The sequence below is a fragment of the Rutilus rutilus genome (assembly GCF_951802725.1).
Source record: "Rutilus rutilus genome assembly, chromosome: 7".
NCBI classification, from domain to species: domain Eukaryota; kingdom Metazoa; phylum Chordata; class Actinopteri; order Cypriniformes; family Leuciscidae; genus Rutilus; species Rutilus rutilus.
Genome location: NC_140221.1, coordinates 20,229,055 through 20,250,474, shown reverse-complemented (window position 1 = coordinate 20,250,474; position 21,420 = coordinate 20,229,055). Strand labels below are relative to the sequence as shown.

The 21,420-nt window shown below is 37.2% G+C and overlaps 1 protein-coding gene across 1 annotated transcript in view; it reads left to right on the top strand.

Moving 5' to 3' along the window:
• Positions 1–1,049: 1,049 nt before the first annotated feature.
• The window catches only part of sv2ca (synaptic vesicle glycoprotein 2Ca), a 45,741-nt gene continuing 25,370 nt past the window's right edge, over positions 1,050–21,420 (top strand). Inside the window, exons 1-2 of the mRNA XM_084415225.1 lie at positions 1,050–1,205; positions 7,623–8,282. Of these exons, the coding sequence (XP_084271351.1) occupies positions 7,697–8,282 (586 nt within the window). The 5' untranslated portion in view covers positions 1,050–1,205; positions 7,623–7,696. The remainder of the gene's footprint in view (positions 1,206–7,622; positions 8,283–21,420) is intronic.

The window sequence follows — 21,420 nt, the reverse complement described above, 5'->3', positions numbered from 1 at the left end:
AGTATCATCCTCTTTGGCTTAGTCATAAATGAGAAACATAACCATAAGGTCACACGACAGAAGAAATCAGAGGACATTGATTCGCTGGCTTAGTATAAAACAAACAAAAGAATAAAATGCATTGGATGCACTCAAATATGTCATAAATTAGTTCTAGTACCCATAATCTGATGTGTGCATATGTGTTGTGAACAAATAGTCCTCCATTTGAAAAGCTCATGTTCTTGAAGTCTGATTGAAACAAAGCTCTAACTTTATGTAGCCTATTTATAATAATGTGGCCAAATTTGTTTAATTGGATGTTTTTCGTCCCATGTTGTCAGATTGGTTTACACTGTCAATCAGACATACATAATGCTGTCTTGTAATTGTTCCAGAAAGTACTAAATAACAAGGGTGGCTCATGAAAAAGCCTGAGATAATGAATGTGTTTATCACAGCAAACACATTCCCTTTATTTCATGCATACAGTTTTGACCATGATGATTCAATCGTAAAATAAACTAAATTAAATATGGGTAACACTTTGCAATAAGATTTTGTTAACTTAATGCATTAACAAAGAGCAATACATTAATATTTGTTAACACTAGTTCATAAAAATACATTATAGTTCATGTTAGCTCAGGTCCATTAAATAATATAATTAAAAAATCATAGTTTTGGCAGTTGTTTAGTGAACATGAAATATGGATGAATGAGCAATAATGAAACCTAAATGGAAAGCTTACATGCAATTTATCCATATATTTTTCTTTTTGCATAAATAAAACAGGAATAAATAGAAAAAGCTTTTAAAGACTGCGTCCTTTATTTAAATTTTTTAAAGCCCCATTAATTTTTTGATGCGTAAACCTTTCTTAATTAGCAAAATATGCTGAGAGAGAGTGCACATAGCACGCTAGTGTCTCAAATCTGGCAACGATGTTTTCAAAAGGACATACGTCACACCGCGGTGATTCGTTATTACCTTCTCTCTCTCTCTCTCTCTCTCTCTCTCTCTCTCTCTCTCTCTCTCTCTCTCTCTCTCCTCTTTCTTCAAGTAGCTAACGTTACTGCAGACGGAGACAGAGCTGCAGCGCTAAACACCGTCAGCTCTTGCTTTAGTTGCCGGATGTCTAGGATCCATAAATGTTTATTCATTAGCAGCGGCGGCAGTCTCGTAATGGAGAACCAACATCGACATCTCATCAGCTCCCTAAAGGGTGAGTCAAATCTTTTAAGACTTAATTCCCCTTATAACAATCCATTTTGCTCTATTACGGTAGAAGTAAGAAATAAAAGAATCCAAATCTTATACGGTCGTCTTATTAGCACTTATAGTTTGTCAGTTGATAGAAGACTGTGAAAACCGCATGATGGACAGCTCAGGTTTTTTTTTTTTTTTTTTTTTTTTTTTTTTTTTTAAGAAACAAAAGTTTATTATTTATTCGGACTTGCAGGAACCCAAACTAAAAGTGATATAATTGAAGGAGTGTAACTGAAACATTAATTAATAAATTATGTTCAGTCATTTATTGAACTATTAGAGTGTCCGGTGATAAGCGCTGCTCTAGAGTCAGTTTTGACATGAGCGAAAGCGACTGATCGGTGGCTGGAATAGAGCTCAGTGCGCGCCGCGGGCGATAGCCTACGAGCACTGCAGAGACAGTACTGAGGAGAGACAAAAATGTATGACACCAAAGAAGTAACATCATTTGTATCATTTTTTAATGTAGGCCAAATTAAAACATTAAACAAATATTTTTAGGTCCATTTTATGGAAAATCTAAGTTTAGCCTATTAATAACTATTTTATCAATAACTATTTATTTATTTAGTTCATTTGTTGCTGGTGGTATTGTTTTGACAGAACCCAGACTGTATTTTCACCTAGGTATTTCTGTTTTTACATTTTTTATTTATGTATTGTTTTTTTGTTGTTGTTGTTTTTTTTACATAGGCCCACAGCCAAATCCGATTTGGTTCTTTATTTTGAGTCAAATTGAGACTTAAACATTGAGTAGTGTTAATGGCTGGTTTTCATTGAGTTTCATATCTTCTAATTTAGATTTTAAAAAAGGGTAATTTTAAGTTAAAGGGTTAAACCGAGACAACTCTGTTTTCTAGAGAAAATATTGAAGATTCTCTAAAATTATGGATGACCACTGGCTGAAATTTTCACGTATAAAAAGAAAATGATTTAGAACAATTGTGGCCAGTTTTTTTTCTATAAAAGTGAAGACCAATGCAGCTTTTAATTTCAGTCACTTTAAACTCATTCAACTACAATAGTTTCAAGGTTGTATCCTTGAACCGTGCAGCACTTCATCAGCGATGCCGCATTGACCTGTCTTTTATATTTGCCTTCATAAACTTCAGCTGCATTAGCCTCATTAGGCTGCATTATGCTCTGACCAATTCAAAGATAAACCATTTATTTGTTATTGCATTTTGGGAACACATGTCCCATGTTAAGATTAGAATCTGCTGCTGTAGTGTTCAAGGTTCTGCTGGCCCATCGCTCTGCCCATTGAGAAAAGGCTTTATTGAATTAGGCTATACCTGCAGAGTGATGCAGCCGGCCGTGCCGTGATTGAGAGTGACAAGCCTCATAATCCGAGCCCACTTTTTTTCTTAATGTGCACGGCAATGCATGTCAATATGTCATATTATGATACCATGATGTAACATGATTCTGGAGATGTGGGAAATGTAATCTCAAGACTAACATTTACGTACAGAGGAATTTTATTAGAATAATCTGTAAAACACGTTCAGAGGGATTCACTATAGTGCAGATGATGCCTGCTTCTTCCAAATGTGATTTCCTTATAACTTAACTGTGTCAACATTGTCAGATAATATTCTGTCATGCCCTATATTATTATTAGCAAATTAGCATTCGAGTAGAATTACAAATAAATCGAGACTACTGGATGATTTCAAACTGATTTTCAGCTGACCCTGTTTCACAGGCAGACAGAAAATCTTGTGCTGACAGCGTATACTATGTTGACAAAATCTTTATCCCGTTTGATGATACATTCAGCTGCCATTGTATTTTTTCTAGTGTTGCAATAAAAAATTCAATGACAATGATGGAAAGTATAAGAGTAAAACTCGATTTAAAATCCTTATTGAAACATTTTCCAACTTTTCCAGAAAAGAATAGCAATATGAATACATTCATATTTCTGTTTTTTTTTTTTTTACTTTACTATATATTTTGATCTACATGAAGCATGTGGTCTGAGAACAGGTGACTTTAGAGGTAGTGAATGATAATGTGATGCCATACTTTTGATGAAGTGACAATTCAAGGAAATAGGCTATTGTATTTGTGTTAAGAACATTCTAGTACAATTTCAATATGGAAATGTTGCCTTTTTCAAAACTAATGGCAGGTAAACATGTACAATATTTTGTCCCTTGTCTTAAGAATCATATAAACGCCTACAAATATCAAACTGTGAGAATTTTTAATTGAGAATTATGACATAATTAACATAGACAGAGCATGGAAAATACCTCAGCATGTTATACAGTAAATGCCTTCCTTTGTACTTTTTTGTCCCCAGAAAAAATAAATAATTTGTGCACAAAATGTTTTTGCCATTCAGGGCAAGTTTTAAAAATTCTTCATTTCACAATATCAAAATATGAAACATAGAAACAGTGATATTTGTGCTTCTTTCTCTGCAATTCGAGTCTTATAGCCTAAACGTTTAGTGCTAGACATATTATTTTTAAAAGAATAAAAAATATTTTCTCCAGACAGCTAATTCACCATCCCCCAACAGTGTTCTTCTTTTCCTCCATAATATCATCTGAAGCAATCTCTTAACACAAGATGCCCTAGCGTCCTTCTTATAAGGTCATTTGCTTTTTTGTTATAATGCAATTATGACCTCTCCAAACCATTAGAAGATTGAACCCGTCTTATTCACACTGCCTGACTTTTCTCCTGTCTGCCTTTCAGTTCATGTCTGTCAGTCAAAGTCAATCCTGACAAAAAATAAAATAAAATACTGATTTTACTTTTTAACTTTAAATTATATTTTCAATAATTTGTTATTGAAATGGGGAATTTTGGGGATTTCTTGTTGTTTTCTTCCTATCACTTCTGAGAGTATTATATAGAAACACATCTGTAAAGAAATGAAACCAGTAGCCTATATCACACCACAACAATGAAAGAAATATTACTAAATACACTGCATGAAATTTTGTTCATGCAGTGGATTTTGTTCTTAGGCTGAAATGCCATGTTTAACTTTTTTCACTTTTTCCACCTCACCAAATCTTGACATATCTGCGGGCAATTTTACAGCTCACCCCTTAAAATCGTTGTTATTTATGCCAGCTTGCCAAATATGCTATGACGTTCTTGCATATAGAACTTGACCTGCTGACTCTCAATGCACCAGAGAACGCATAGAGAACAGAAACACCATACATCATTTCGACAGATGCTATCAAGAGTGCAGGGCCTATTTTCAGTCCACTTGCGACTGATTGTACCTAAACTGTGCACTTAGGTTAAGCTGTTTCCTGTCAGATCAGTAAAACGTTGAGAATGGCTCTTTTCAATATTATTTCAGACTTGTATTGAGATCTTCATTCGTTAGGAAAAATGATTTAGATATAGTTGTATTTGAATTGGAATAGTGTTTTCCATATGATTTATAGCTGATGATATTTATGACTTGTTGCCGTCCATCATTTGTAAGCAGCAGTACTGTCAGATTCCCCCAGCATTAAGCAGGTAGATTGGGGGAAGTGCTGTCTCTTCACCGAGGGGCCAATCATGCAGTTCAGCGGGGCTGCCAGACCTCTCAGACAGACACATGGTCCACATCCATTCAGTCGGCCAATAATGGATTACTCCGCAGCCTGAGCACTCAGCTTCCCAACGGCATGTAAACACAATGAAAGTGAAACAAGCTCTCTTTTGATCCATTAGCTGTTGTAAAGTCTGACAGATTCATTCTCAGGGATGTGTATGGCTCTGAGGATGTATGATGAGTATATATGTACAAAATATAAGATAATAAAACAACTCTTCAGTTAAAATATACAATCTTATTTGCGATTATTAAATTATGTTGCAGCCTATTAAATGTTTTGTCCCAAATTCACCTTCTTCAATTTTCTATGGGGTTCAAGTCAGGTGACTGTGATGGCCACTGTAAAATCTTCCAGGACTTCTTTTGCAACCAAGCCTTGGTGGAATTTGAGGTATGCTTGGGATCACTGTCCTGTTGGAAGATCCAATGAAGCCTAAGCTTCAGCTTCCTCACTGACGGAATGACGTTTTCTCCTAGGATTTCCTGATACACAAAAATGAATCCATCTAGCCTTCCACACGCTGCAGGTTTCCAGTGCCAAAGGGTGCAAAGCAGCCCCAGAGCATCACGAGCCACCACCACCTTAACTGTAGACAGAGTATTCTTTTCAACATATGCTTCATTCTTCTTACTCCAGACATGGGGCCCAAAAGTTTTGTTTCATCGCTCCACAGAACAAAATCCCAAAACTTCTGTGGCTTATTTATATGATTTTAAGCAAATTGGAGCCGAGTTTTCTTGTGCTTTTGGGTCAGTAGTTGTGTACGTCTTTGAGTTCGGGCATGCGTTTAGTATGCGCCTAAGTGTGCAAGCTGAAACCTCAGTGCCTGTTGCCACCAAGTCTTGCTGCAGGTCTTTTGCAGTCACTGGAGGATTTTTCAGAAATCTGGTTGCAGCCGTTGATAGCATTAATTTTTCTGCCCCATCCAGGTGGTGTAACCACTGTTCCTTTAACTTTGAACTTGAAAACTATGCTTCCAACATGTAGTGCATGTCTATCTAAAAGAACATGTATCTTTTTGTATCCTGTTCCTTGTTCGTGAAGGGCGATGATATTTTATCTTAACTTTTTGGACCATTCTTTTGACTTAGCCACATTTCTAACATGCAGTCAAACGTGACACTCAACAAACCTAGCCCGTTCAGATATTTCATGTGTTCTAGCTTAAGCACACCTGGTGCAACTAATGTTGCCCTTGATTAGTTGCATCAGGTGTACTGAGACAAAACCTGTTTTGCAGATTTGTGCTGTTGTGAGGGATTCTATTCAGAGGGTTGAATAATTATGAGACTGCAGAAGTCATTAAAAGGTGCATTTTCAGTTGAATTTTGGAAACCACTTGAAACATCTGTTGTGTTGAGCTATTTCAATTACTTTTGTTTGATTTGTTCATTGCAAACAGCTGAAAGTCAGCTGAAGATTTGCCTGATTGTTTCTGCACTTTATGAAACTACTACATTTAAAGGGTTAGTTCACCCAAAAATTATGTCAGTAATTACTCACCCTCATGTTGTTCCAACCCCGTAAGTTTCGTTCATCTTCGGAACACAAATTAAGATATTTTTTATGAAATCTGAGAGCTGGATCACTCCTTCATAGGCTTCTAGGCAATTTCATTCTGCCGGCCCAGAAAAGTTAGTAAAAACATAGTTAAAATAGTCCTAGTGACTACAGTGGCTCAACCTTAAGTTTATCAAGCGACGAGAATACTTTTTGCATTGGTAAGGCTACGTTTTCTCGTTGGTTTCTCATGATTCGGACATCCAGGAAATGCACACCTTAGAACCATTTTAAACACTACATCGAGACCCATCTGCGCCATCTTCTCAGTTCTCACACATGCGTCGTGGCGCTCCTGTGAACTCATGTCAGAGGCCCACATAGAAGAAAATGAATAGTCGAATAAAGTCGTAATTTTAGTTTTTTTTTTTTTTTGCGCACAAAAAGTATTCTCGTCGCTTGATAAACTTAAGGTTGAGCCACTGTAGTCACTTGGACTATTTTAACAATGTTTTTACTAACTTTTCTGGACCGGTAGAATGAAATTACCTAGAAGCCTATGAAGGAGTGATCCAGCTCTCAGATTTCATCAAAAATATCTTAATTTGTGTTCCGAAGATGAACGAAAGTCTTACGGGGTTGGAACAACATGAGGGTGAGTAATTACTGACAGAATTTTCATTTTTGGGTGAACTAACCCTTTAAAGTATTTTATTCATTTTCTTAATGTAAAAAGTTGTAAAAATGAATAAACTATCTGGAAATTGATGTAAAAAAACCCCTCTGTTCTAATGCATACAGACAATGATTCTAAAATATAAGTAAATATTATATAAGTGGGCTGATGCTTGCTGATTGCTTTAATTACGAGCATCAACCCTACCTGTTTTCATCTTAACAATGATGAAACAATGGCCATTTACATCATTTGTATATAAATAATATACAACATACAAAGGTTTTGGGTCAGAAAGATTGTGTTTTGAAAGAAGTCTCTTATGCTCACCTAGGCTGCATTTATTTGATTAAAAATACATTCATACTGTGAACTATTATTGCAATTTAAAATAATTTTCAGCAGCTTTTACTCCAGTCTTTGGTGTCACATAATCCTTCAGAAATCAAGATATATTTATAAATTGCCATCTATGATGATCAGACCCAGATAGTTTTTGCAGTATAAGTACTTGTACATTATGGTAGCTTTTCCAAACTTTGATTATTTATGAACTATATAAAGCCCAAAACTTTATTACTCACAGTATAACTTTGAACATGTGTTTCTCCCCTAGACTCATGAGAGGCATAAAGGCAAAATCTCTTCTTCTGTGCTGACTGCAGACCTCTTCCCCTCCATCATCTAATCATGGATGATACAGCTCAACAAGACGCATCTTCCCTCATGAAGGGGGCCAGAGACATTGCTAAGGTGGCCAAAAGACAAGCTGCTAAGAAAGTCAACAAAGTTGTGGACCATGCCTCAAATGAGTACTCCCACAGTCGCGCCTACCAACGCTTCCAGGATGAAGATGATGACTACTACAGCCAGCCGGATGGAAACTACACAGGCCACAACGCCAATGATGAAGAGGGATCCAGCGACGCCACTGAGGGTCATGATGATGAGGATGAGATATATGAAGGGGAGTACCAGGGGATCCCCTCGGATGCAAAGCCCAGGGATGGGCAGGTGGCTTTGGGACAGCCGCTGGCGGATGGCCTGAAGGACCGGCGAGATCTGGAGAATGAGAGGCAAGCAGACGAGGAGGAATTGGCCCAGCAGTACGAGCTCATCATACAGGAGTGTGGACATGGCAGGTTTCAGTGGCAGCTGTTCTTCACGCTGGGGCTGGCGCTCATGTCCGATGGTGTGGAGGTCTTCGTGGTGGGCTTCGTTCTCCCTAGCGCAGAGACGGATATGTGTGCGCCTGACTCGAGCTCTGGATGGCTAGGTAAGAATAACAGCAATAATAACAAATACACATTGACACTATATTATGCATTTGGCAGATGCTTTTATTAAAACCAACGCACATTGCATGCAAGGTATACATTTTATTAGTTCATACATTCCCTGGAAATCAAACCCATGAGCTTGGTTTTGGCAGCACCATGCTCAACTGTTTGGGGTAAGTGGCCTAAAATCGACAAATAAAAAAAGTAGAATTATAAAAATGACAAACTAGAATTTCTTCCCTCCATCTATTCTCAGTGAAATACTAGAACAGGAACGGAATAACGGACAAGAACGGACAACTGAACAAAGACGGGCTCAGTCGGAAATCGCCCCCTTATACCCTTAAATAGGGTACTATTTGAAAGGACAGCCAAGTGGTGTCCAAAACCATAATGGACGTTATCGAGTGCACTCATTCAATCCCATAATGCACTGCAATAACAAGTGTACAACCAATGTACACTCAACTGCTAAAGAATACCCATAATTCATTATGAGAGTCGGGCACCGAATTAATTCCTGCATCTGACCTGAAGATAGCGCCCGCAACTGAATCATCCATCCGTCCATTTTCCAAACTGCTGGTCTAATGTGGGTACAGCATAATATCATATACAGGTATAAATACAGGTATATTTCATTGATTATTAAATTGTTTAATTAAGGTTTATCCATGTTAGTTTCCATGACAGAGTTCAATCTTTTCATCTTATTACTAGAGCAATTTATATTATATTACAATTTATATTTTATATATATATATATAAATTTTATATATATATATATATATAAATATATATATTTTTTTTTATAAAATAAATGCATCCCTGATGAGCATCAGATACCTTTTCAAAAACAATCCAGAGATGGTGCAAGACTGGCAAAAGAACTGAAAAATACACATGCATAACATCCAACACCAGACACTAAACAAGGGAAAACACGAGTATAAATACACAGGTTAATCGGAGACAAACTAGGAACAGGTGGTGGTAATCAATGCTAAGGAAACAAACAAGCATAACTAAGGCAACAAACTAAACACAGGAAGTGAACACCAACAACAATAGGAACAAAAAATACACTTCAAAATAAGAGTCCTTAAACACAATGGGCCCTATTTAAACGATCTCAGCGCATCTCCGAATCCACTTTTGCTAGTTTCATGGCGGGAAAATTGGTCGGCACGTGCGGCGCATGGTCATAAAGGGTTGTCCCTATTCTCTTAATGAGTAATGGGTGTGTTTTGGGCGTAACGTGAAATAAACCAGAGTCTCATCTCCCATTCCCTTTAAAAGCCAGTTGCGCTCGCGCCATGTCGGATTGCTATTTGCATGACGGAATTTGCAAGCAGAAAGACTGAACGCATCTCCAGAGAGGAAACGGATCTGCTCGTGCGCAAGGTTAAAGCGTGCAAGCAGACCATCTACGGGACAAGCCAGATTCTACCATATCTCTACGTACACAACATTGTAATCCTTTTATTTATTATATTTGGCTAGTTTGTGTGCTGCTGCGCGTCCCTGTGTGTGTTAATGAGCAGAGTGTACTCGCGTTGTAGACTCGCCTATAGGCGCACATTACTAACGCGCGACCAGTGCTGCGTCTCAATTCGCCTACTTATACTACGCCCTAAAAGTATGTGCTCTTTTTGTGAAGAAAAAGTAGATACTTTTGAGTGTGCAGCAAAAAGTAGACAAGATTTGAGATACTGGTTCAAGATACTATCACGTCCTACAATTGCATCTTTAACGGTTGCTCTCTGTCGCTTAGTTACACGCATCCTATCATGCAAACTGGCGTGTCAATCATCTTATCAAAGATAAAATCCTCCACATTTCATTTCATTTCATTTCCTACTGTATTTGAGAGAAATGCAGTAGCACGTTGATCTGCAGTCGCGAGTCTTTCATGCAGAGAACTCTCCTCATATTAATGCACAATGATGCATTTAAAAGTTAATGGCCAAACGGATCTTTATAAAAGTCCACATTGTTATTGCAGATGAAATATTACACGTATAACATTAAATAAATATTTTTCTTTTGATTAGTCACTCAAATTTGTATCTAAGGCTGGATCCCAAATAGCACCGTAGCACACTTCATGTGGATTCGCGGTCTCGTGGCCTGCTTGCCAAGTGTACGAGTCCGTAGGGTGTCCCATTCAGCATTTCAGCGCTCAGAAGTGTGCTCACGAGCGCCGCCTTTGTGCCCTCGATGCGGACTTCAGCGAAGCCCGCACTTTCGCACCCTTCGCACGAGTTACCTACCCAGGAATCATTGTGAACACCCAATCAGATAAATGAGGGGAGGAGTTTCGTGGCTGTTTGGCTTTCGGTGGCATGATATCATCAAGCCTGTCCCAAAATACACTCTCGTGTGCCCTCTTGGACTCAAGGCCAGTGCCCCTTAGGTCTGCACTTCCTGACGTCACCAAGTGTGAACTTGAAGGAGGTCCACAAGGCTGGAGTGTGCCATTTGGGATCCAGCCTAAACCTCTCTCCGTTGGTCGCGCATATCCACCATGTTTTGTAGTGTTGTTTTTTTAACACTCTTTACTCGTATTTGTAGTTCCTCCTCCAAAGCGCAATGGGTTGTGGGCAATATTAGCCTTTAGAGTGTGCACGGATCCACACTTCGAAAATCGACCAGAAATAGTAGACCATCCGGGTACTTCTGGCATACTCTTTTCAACGTACTATGCTTTGGGACACACTTATTTTAATCTAACATACTGTTTAGGATGGATAGTATGGACATTGAGACGCAGGATAGGTTTCAGTTGGTCAATGGCGTAGTCTATTTCAGTTGCCTCAAAATAGCAACGCGCCAACGATGTGCCTGAACACACCTCGTTTTCAGTCCAGCATTATTACGTATTAGGGCTGTTGGAACGAATTCCGAAATTCGAATATAATTCGAATATTAAAAAAATCAATACTATTCGAATGCTGAAGTTCCTATTCGAATATTGCTTTTTTATGTTTTTTTTTTTTTTTTTTTATGCAATCTTGCCTTTCTCGCCGCCTTGGCACACACATGTGAAAATTAAATGCTTTTGTTTCGTCTGATAAACAATAAAGTTTTTGAATCGTAACAACTGTCAAAAGTCGCGGAGAGGAATGTCTCCACGGTAACGGAGATCAACAATTTGATTCTCAGTCCACATTACAACGTGAAAACGGCGTCTTCAAATATATCCACTTTGGAGTGCGTTTTCATTAATAAAAACGCCGTCTCATTGTGGACGGAAGGCCAAAACGGAGAGGAAAATATACGTTATTTTTTTTATGACAACTTACAACCTGACAAGCTAGGCGATCTGTCCGAGGAACCGCCGCTAAAACAGGCAAGAATTACTTATGTTCTGCCTCTCTCCTCATCACGGGGCTCAACTGCTACCAGCTGTCCGCCAAAAGGCAATAACAGACAAACTGACGGTTTATCTGTGAAGATATGAGACCGATCAACATCACGCATTGGCGATCCATAAGACTGTGTAATGTCGTAAATATTAATAATAGGATGAATTTGAGCATTTAATATTCGAATATTATTCGAATATCAAATAAAATAAGGAATGGAATTCGAATAGTATTATAGAGGAAGATTGACAGCCCTATTACGTATTATAAAATGTATTAAAAATGTACGTATGTTTTTAGTACAATACAAATATACTATTATGCATTTTTAATACATTTAACAGTATGTCTTTTTCACCTGGGACTGCTATTTAAACAGTCTTGTAGTTCTCTTTGACTTGGTTCAATTGATATCAATTGACATTCTTATGTGTTTTATCAGTTTAATCAAGTCTGAGCATCTCTCTTTCTTTCTATCCTTCTTTTTTATCCTGCCTTTTCTTCACTTATGCACTCATCTGGAGAGCCCTGAGGGCATTGTGTGGCATGCTCTGCTTCCCTCTCTTTCATGCTCCCTCTCTCTCTCTTTGTCCTTATACTCTGTCAATGGCTTTTAAGACATAATCGCACGTGGCCGGCCGTGACTGTCGGTACAGCCTTTGTACTGGCCTTTGAGATCGGATACGGTCCTCAGCTGAAGAAATTGCTGCTTCTTAGCCAGCAAGATTAAAACATGTAGGGACCAAAAAACATTTATATAAAAAATCTCAAATGCTCTTGCTCTTGCATCTCAGACATTGTCAAGGCCAATATAAATATAAAAGTTTGGGGTCAGTGCATTTTTTTTATGTTATTGAAAGAAGTTACTCTTATTACTGAGGTTACATTTATATGATCATAATACTGTGAAACTTTATTACAATTTAAGATAACTATGATATACTTTAAAATGTATACAGCTATATTTTCGGCATCATTACTCCAGTCTTCAGTGTCACATGATTCTTCAGAAATCATTCTAATATGCTGATTTGCTGCTAAAGTACATATTTGTATTATTATCAATGTTGAAAACAGTTGTGCTGCTTAAACGTACAGTATGGAATTTTTCGCCGCTAGGGGTCGCTAACCTCTTTACAATAACAAAGGCGTAGTTTAACGCAACATTTGCTAAGAATTATGGATCTTGTCGCCAACGTCAAGCCGACCGATCTAATAATGTTTATGGATGAGTGAATACATCGATGTTTTTATCATGACTGTGATATGAAGCAGTTCGGGATTGCTAAGAGACAGCTATCAGCTCCACACGCGACGCGAGTCCCGCGGATACAAAAGGAATATGGACATTTCATTCTACCGAACTACACGCAAGTGCAGAATTACAACTCTCTCTCAGGTCAGTTTATTAGACAAATTAAACTTGTGAGGTAACGCAGCACTGTTTCACTTGGTCTAACATTACACTATCACATTAAACTGCATTTGAATGTGTTGAAATTAATGTGTTAGTTTGTCTGTATGAGACTAGCAGTAAGCTAGATCAACATTAGAATAACATACAGATCATATTCTAACATTTTATCATTGTTGAACTATATAACATTGATTAGTTTTATGTAAATGTACTCACCTGTTTAATAAAGTACATGTAGGAGCGGTCGAAGTCTCGGACGTGGAGCTCTCGGCATCTCGAAAACACCGCGCTGATATTGATTCTCGTTTTAGTTCTCCTTTTTTATCCAAAGTCTGCTTGCCATTGTCCATAATGTTTGAACGAAACAACAGCAGCGTACAAACAGACATTGCGAACTACACAGTTGTCCACGTTTGTCGCCTTGGTTACTATGAGAGGGCTCTGGTTACTATGGCAGTACGAGTGGAAACCAGGGATAACGTGGATATGACGCCATTGACGGCGACAAAACAGAAATAAAGAAACGGGACGTGTCTTCGAAGTAATTACAAATTTCTCCTGGTTTGAAAGTTGTTGGAAACAGTCGGGATAATGTAAGTACACAACTAAAAAAAATATATAACATAGATATAGTGATTTTTGCAATTACATATTGTGCCTTTAATATTGTTGTGTAAACCATTATATTTTGTCAGGATTCTTTGATGAGTAGAAATCTCAACAAAAAAAAAAAAAAAATTTGTGACAATGTAAAAGTCTTAACTGTCCCTTTTGATCAGTTTAATGCATCCTTGCTAAAATTATATTTATTTATTTATTTATTTGAATATTTCTAGATTTTCAGAGTCTGCTGACTCATGCTAAAAACACTGAATATCTCTCGGTGAGTAAGATAATGGCTGCTTTCCAGCAGGCACAGTGGTGCAGTGGTAATTTAGTGCAGAGATGATGCAGTGTTGCCAGTCGGAATGTGAACTTTCTGCAGCTCTTGAGTCTTTTTATGTTTGCTATCATAGTATAACAAGTGAAATTGCACATCTTCATATTCCACATTTGCTCTTTAAACCTGATAACTTTGACCATTCACAATTCACACATGCAATTTCTGTCATCATTTACTAATCCTCAAGTCATTCAAAACCCTATTTGATTTATTATGCTGATTTATGATTTCAGGCTTCAATAAATAGCCTACAAAAAGGCACCATCAGTAGTTCATACAACTCATGCACTACATTACATATAGATAATATATATTAGTCTTTTAAGCAAATATCGGAAAGAATATTAAGACAACAGAGATCTGTGATTCTGTCAAATTTGTTCAAATTGTACAGTTGTGGTGTTAAGGTTATAAACCTTTGATATTTGAGCTTTTACTAAAAATGGCTGACCACATTATAAGCTGTAGTGAATTTTAAGGATTTGTGACCCAATTTTGAGAGCAAGTTTGGCTGATATGTAGTGATATGACTATGATATGAATATGATATGACTTTGATATTTACTATTCTTTTCTGTCATAATAGTTTCAGGCATTACTCAAGGCTATCATGCGTTCGTAAAGGAAAATTGACTTTTGTGTTTATGCATGATCCATTTTATTTCCGTTTATTTGATCCATTTTTGTTTCCTGCTGTATGTACAGAGCAATTTAGTTAAATATAGTTTCACAGTCTTGGCTTTCCTAATTACCCATCTACCATCAGTCTATTCATCCTGACAAAAATCTGTGATTTATACCAAAGGGGCATTGAGTATTCTGTGGAAATTGTGAAGAAAATTTCTGCATCACCTAGTTACAGGAATTGATGGTGTGTTGAATATTTTGTGTGGTGTGTCTTTCATTACTTTTGGCTTAGATCCAGGAGTCCACCTTTGTCTATTAACTTGTGGCTGTTTTATCTTCTACATCTTGTCACAACCCCATTTCTCTCTATTTCTCTGTCCTCCATCTCTCATTATTCCCTTTTATCTGTCTCTTTTTGTGTGTTGGTGACTATGAGATGCTGAGCTTGGCTAAACTGCAGTAAAATCACCCCACTGCAGAGATTACAAGACCTGCACATGCAGACTCTCAATTGTGCAACAGAGAAATTGAAAGATATATACTCGGTTTTTACAGAGAACGTTTTCCCAAAATAACATCTTCCTGACTCTGATATTCTCCCAAACCTTTTATTCTCTTTCATTTCTCTGTCAAACACTCTCTTTTAAATGATATGGCCCAGATATGAAACAGAATATAAATCACACTGCTATAGCCTCACTCAGCCGTGTGAGATCCATCCATATGGTTTTTAAAGTGCAGATCATAAAGACAAGCTGACAATGGAAAAATAACAAAAGTACAGGTAGTAAAAATGTGCGAGTCATTGCCCTTATGTGGGTAATTCATTTTTTGAAAGCCATGTATAAAGGAGCTTGTGCTTTCCTCTTCCACAATCATCAAAGTGTTGATTGGCAGTGAATGTTCTTGACTGGTTATCACTATGTTTTCACTGTGAGGTTATATAGATTGAGTTCACTGGTACAGCATTATAGTGAACATATTAGTAAACAAGTAAAACATTTTAACATGGTAACCATAACTTCCGACAAAATGCCATGCTTACTATGTAAAGGATAATCCACAGCTAACTGTGCATTCAACTTTAATGCATGATGTAGAGCTAATTTCACATTTTGAATGCCTCCGCAGAGTGCATTCTGAACGTTTAATGCACAGCTAGCCATGGATTATCCCACTTATACCATGGTCATTTACCAGCATTGACAAGTTAAAGCTTTCATTGATGTTTGCAGCACTAAATTTGACTGGAAGGGATATAATAATGGTTATTTTCATCAGCTTGCCTACGACTCGTTAGATCTAACATTCTGCACGCTTAGATGAGAGATGCTTGTGTGAATTACCTGAGCCTTTGCAGCATCTCTCTCTCTACTAACAATTACGCTGCAAGCTTAATTACTTCAAGAACAGCAACATTACCACCTCCTTGCTGAGTAATATAAAACAGTGATTCAGCAGAGAAGCTATTTTATTAATAAAAGTTGCTGTGTAGTGTTGATAAGTTTCTGTGCTCCTGAATGTTTCTGTGTGTGCTCAGTGCTATCTCCGATCTCTGCAAGTGATGTGTCTGTGCTTCAATGAAAGCAGTGCATTAATATAGAATGGTGATTAAACTGATTGGAACTACTTGTGCATTAAACGGTTTTAATGTGCACGTTCCAACCAGTCAGAATCGAGTATTCAGAAGGACCATGGCATAAAGTTGTTGTAACTGACAGAGACCATAAGAGGTCATGGTGATGGCCAAACATATGAAACGGCAAAGTTTCTCGGTGGAACGCAAAACTTTTGGTTTAGTAGCCATGACTGACATTAAAAAGGAATGAAACTACTCACGAAGCTTCTTACACAGTTTGAAACATAACCTGTTTTAATCTTTTATGGCTTTTGAGAGGCAACACTAACTTCAGGTAATTATGGTATTTTAAATTATGGACAGATGTTTTTGTCACTGTGCTTGAATGTGTTTCACTTTCCATATAGTATTTGCATTAAATATGACATAAAATGGAAGTTTTAGTATTTTGTTCCATATTGAAAAATGTAGGATGGGACGTGATTTCTTTTTTCCATTGGGAATTGATTGGATCGTTGTATTATTGTGGTTTCTGAAAGTTATTTTGATTCAGAACAATAATGTGCGCAGATAAATCATTCATAATAAATACTGCAATTTTCAATAAGAAAATAGGAATTGTCCATTTTAATTTCATAGTGACTTTAATGGAAAGGTTTTACAGTGTAGGTTATTGTTACGCCAGGTGGTGACAATATCTTTATGAATCATTTGAATCATTTAATCCATTTGTTCAAAACACTGACGTGCTACTACTCTGATTCTACATTGGCTTTGTTTGGAACTATTTTCATTAGCAGAGCAAAGACCAACAAAGTCATTTTGAATATTGTTTGTAAAATGTAAACTTGCATCCGGAATTGCATACTTCCCTGTAGTAGACGAAAAACAGCACGTGGCAAAATAAGTACGTCAGAAATCACAGTACTCATAAATGAGTAAGCATAAAGTCCCCGGATGACCTAATATTTCTGGGCGAATTTCTGAAGTGTGCATACGATGGATTTACTTTTTACCATGAGGCCACGGGAGATGATTTGTGAATGATCGTGAAGCAACGCAACTGACGCTGGTATAGGTCACATGATAATGGCATGGCAAATGTAGTACGTCCGGATTACATTCATAGTACACACATTCATACTATATAGAACATAGCAGTCGTAAAGTAATTACTTGCTTAAAATAATTACCTACTCAAAGAGGGTATGTGATTTCAGACACAGCCTAATATTACCTTCTTGTTTTGAACTGTTATATAAAAGCAATGTCTACTTACAATCACTAGATTGAATCGGCAGTAGCACAATGTCGCAGGTAATCACAACAGGACTATTGCTGTGAGATATTTCTTAAATAATAGTAACTGTTAAAATCACAAGTATTGGATGTTTTCTAATGTGCGTTTCCCTGCAACTGTTATCCGTTCTTGAAAGACTCCATAGACAGGTCTCCATACACCATCACTCAGTCTTCACTAAACTGCTTTCATACAGCAGACATACTCTGTATCACCTTTCTTGCACACTACAGATTCAGTAAGCCAAGACACAGGCAGACAGTTTTGATAGTTTGTTAAATTAATACTTTTTGTATTAATTGTTGCTGATATTACTGCATTCTTAAAGGGACCAAAAAAAATTACTCACCCTATAATGCTGTTCCAAACCTGGATGATTATTTTATATTTTAACCTGGAACATTTTGAATGATGTAGCCTAACTTTCATTGCCCAGAAAATTTTCATTTTCACAGAAAAAAGAAAAAACAGTTGCTACTCTGTCAGTGCTACAGTAAAATAATAGAAACCTAAATATATATTTAAAATGGTAATCACAATAATTATGGCAGCCCTTCTTGCATTTACAATAGATTGGGATAAGAGTTTTTAAGGTAATAAATTATGCTTTTGGCATACAACTTTAAGGTTAAAAATGGACCTAAAGGGGAAAAATAATAAGAAATGTCTGACCTTTTTAAGTGAGCACCTTGCTGAAAAGCGCAATGCCTGGCATGATCTCTGGAGTCTTCATTATAAATAATGAACTTTTGGAGATAAATGTGTCTTTTATGCCTCTATGAGTTTGTATTATTATAAGAAATGTGAGACATGCATTTATCATACACACTTTCTGCTTTATTATATAAAACAAAATGCATAATCACACAAGTCTTAATTAAAGTAGTCAACTTCAAAAGTAAATCTATATGTACCGGTCTTATACTGTACCAGCAAAGCAGTTTTGCTGCACATTGTTAATTGCTGTGCTAGTTCTAAAGCAGCAGATTGTGTAGAAATGCTTGGTCACAGAGAAAGCTGCTGTATCAGACGAAAATTTACACTCTGAGTAATCAGCAAATCTCCAAAACGTTTTGTGCATTGCAACCTGCAACACATGGTCTGTTTAAAAAAGTGTCACTGCATCTCTGTACATATCTATTGTCCCTTCTGTCAAATACAACTATATCCACCTATGACTCACAATTTCTCTTTATCATTCCCTGACAGCTAATAATCAGTCTTATGTAATATTTTTTTACTTCTCCCTTTTCTATGAATTATTGTATGTCTGCTACAAATATTTTATTTACTTTATATAATTTTTTTTAACCATTATAAACCATTTTTATTAACATAATCAATCCATTTGACAAAACTAATGGTTATGTTCTGTTTGTGGACTCTTAAGGCCAATTCACACTGCACAGTCAAACGCCAACAAACAGCAACAAACAAGTTGGCCGTTGGATTTAGAATTTTATGAAAAATTACTTTTCATGTTCACACTGCCCCAACAAACACTGCAAACACTGATTGAACATGGTCAGTCATGGACGCCGACAGGGTTAACACGCTGATCAGAAAAGTGTTTGTCTGTGCTGTGTGAATTGGCCTTTAGGCTGCTTCCAAAATCGCTACTCTCTTGAGTAGGTAGGCTAATTATTTTAAATAAGTCATTACTTTCCAACTGTACTTTCCAAAAAAGTACATTCTATATTGTATGAATGTGTGTACTATGAATGTAATCCGTACTACATTTGCCACGTTGTCATTATCATGTAACCTACCAGCATCAGTCGTGTCGGGTCACCACCATTCACAAATCCTCTCCTGTGGCCTCATGGGATAGTAACGTGTCCATTGTGTGCTCACTTCAGAATCTCACCAGAAGTATTATGTCATCCGGGTACTTTTTGCCTACCCTTTTATAAGTACTGTCGATTCAGACGTACTTCTTTTGTCACATACTGTTTTTCACCTACTATATAATAGGGAAGTGTGTGATTTCGGATTCAGCCTTGTGTTGTGTTTCCTTTGGTTCCTGTGTTTCCTTCCTGTTTTTAGTTCCTGTTTGCTTGGTTTCCTTGGTTTCTGATTAGGTCCTTTCTTACTATGGTTACTCATTGGTTATTTGATTATGTTCACATGGGTCTTGTTTGGTTTGATTAAGCCTGCGTATTTAAGCCCTCAGTTTGTTTCAGTTCATTGTCCTGTATTGTCTTTGCTATTTGCTTAGTAGTCATGGTTAGTGTTTTTTTTTTAGTAAAACAACTTAGTAGTTTTTTTTTTAAATAAAAGTTTAAGAGTGCTGCAGTTGGATCCTCCTCTCTCACTTCTTCCTTGTCTTGCCTGGACGTAACAATAATTTTTGGAAAAAAGGGAAGAGCATTGTTAAATATACACTCACCTAAAGGATTATTAGGAACACCATACTTGTAGCGTTTATAGGTAACAATCGTAATTAGGTCATATATGAAATATTAGCTCGAGCAATATTCAAATTTGGGGAAATATTAAAATCATAACTCATAGTCATAATTCATAAATTTCACATATGCGATTACATTACCTGCTAATTATCAAAAATATTTCGTTCTGTAACTGGTCTCTCATCAGTCATTCGACCAGCGAATACTTTGATTATACCCGTTAAGAAGGAATATTTATATTATCAAACCTCAGACAAATTCTCTCCTGGCCGTGGATGCAAATTGCTGGGTTTATGAATCAAAATAAAGAGCTAGTAGCCAGATCTTATCGCAATTTCATTGACAATTACATTGGTGGGATTGTAACACAGAGTCAGTCAAAGTATAAAAGATTTATTTAATCAAAAATGACACACAAAGGATTATATGTATATAGGAAGTAATATAGGCTAATCTACGTACGTAAAATTACACAAGACACACGAACGTTTAAACAAACAAACATAAACATGACTTGATCAGAATGAAAATAGGAAGAAAGTGAGGGAGAAAGTATGGTAATTCACAAACAGAACCTTTTAAGAGACAACTGTGAAAGCCGCTTCGAGAGAGATCATTTGATACGTTACTTGCGATTCTGTTCCTTTGTCTGTGTGAAGCTGGGCTTCGGGACCACGTGCGTATCTTGGCTGGACCGTGTCTCATCGATTTGTAGGCTTGCGTTTCGCGTGAAGTTCTTAAAACTTACTGATCGTAACATTACCGAGAGGTACGGAAGTCTCTTCCCGGTGCGGGAAGGGCGAGAAAACTTGGTTACAGGACGAGACTGGATTTCTACATCCGCGGTTGGTTTAGATGAAGGCCCTGTGCCTTCTCTCGCTCCGCTGCCCTTGGTGCAGGGAGGGGTGAGAGTGCAGAGTTCAGAGTTCGGAGTCCCGAGGGTGAGAGAGTATGAGCGCAGAGAGAGCGAGCGTCTGCTTGTGTTGTGGTTTTTAAAGCAGCGCGGGGTAACGCCCCGTTTGATGACGGGACCCAATGAAATCTTTCGGTTCTGAGGCGGGAGCGTTTCATTGTTTGTGAAGGAACGCCTCTTCTGATCGTACACAGAAAAATGCATTAAAACTTTAATACCACCTTATGTCTAGGAATAAACATTTTGTGCGGAATATAGTTTCTATCTCTGTATAAAGAAGCTCAGTACGATCCGTAAGATATCACACCCGACATTAATATCAGTTAATGAAACAGATACATCTCAAATGTATCAACACACGTGTCCATTACATCTGCAGAGGTGCGTAAATATCTCAATTTATCCCATCACAACCCATAGACAAGAAAACTACATAAAACATTTTGATAATGATTCATGCGTGTGTGTAACTTGTATTTTAGGAGTTTCAGAGTGGTTTGGTGTGTGTGTGTGATTCAGAGTGGGTTTTCTCTTGAGATCGGAATGTCAATAATGTCTTTGAAGCTCACACTGTGG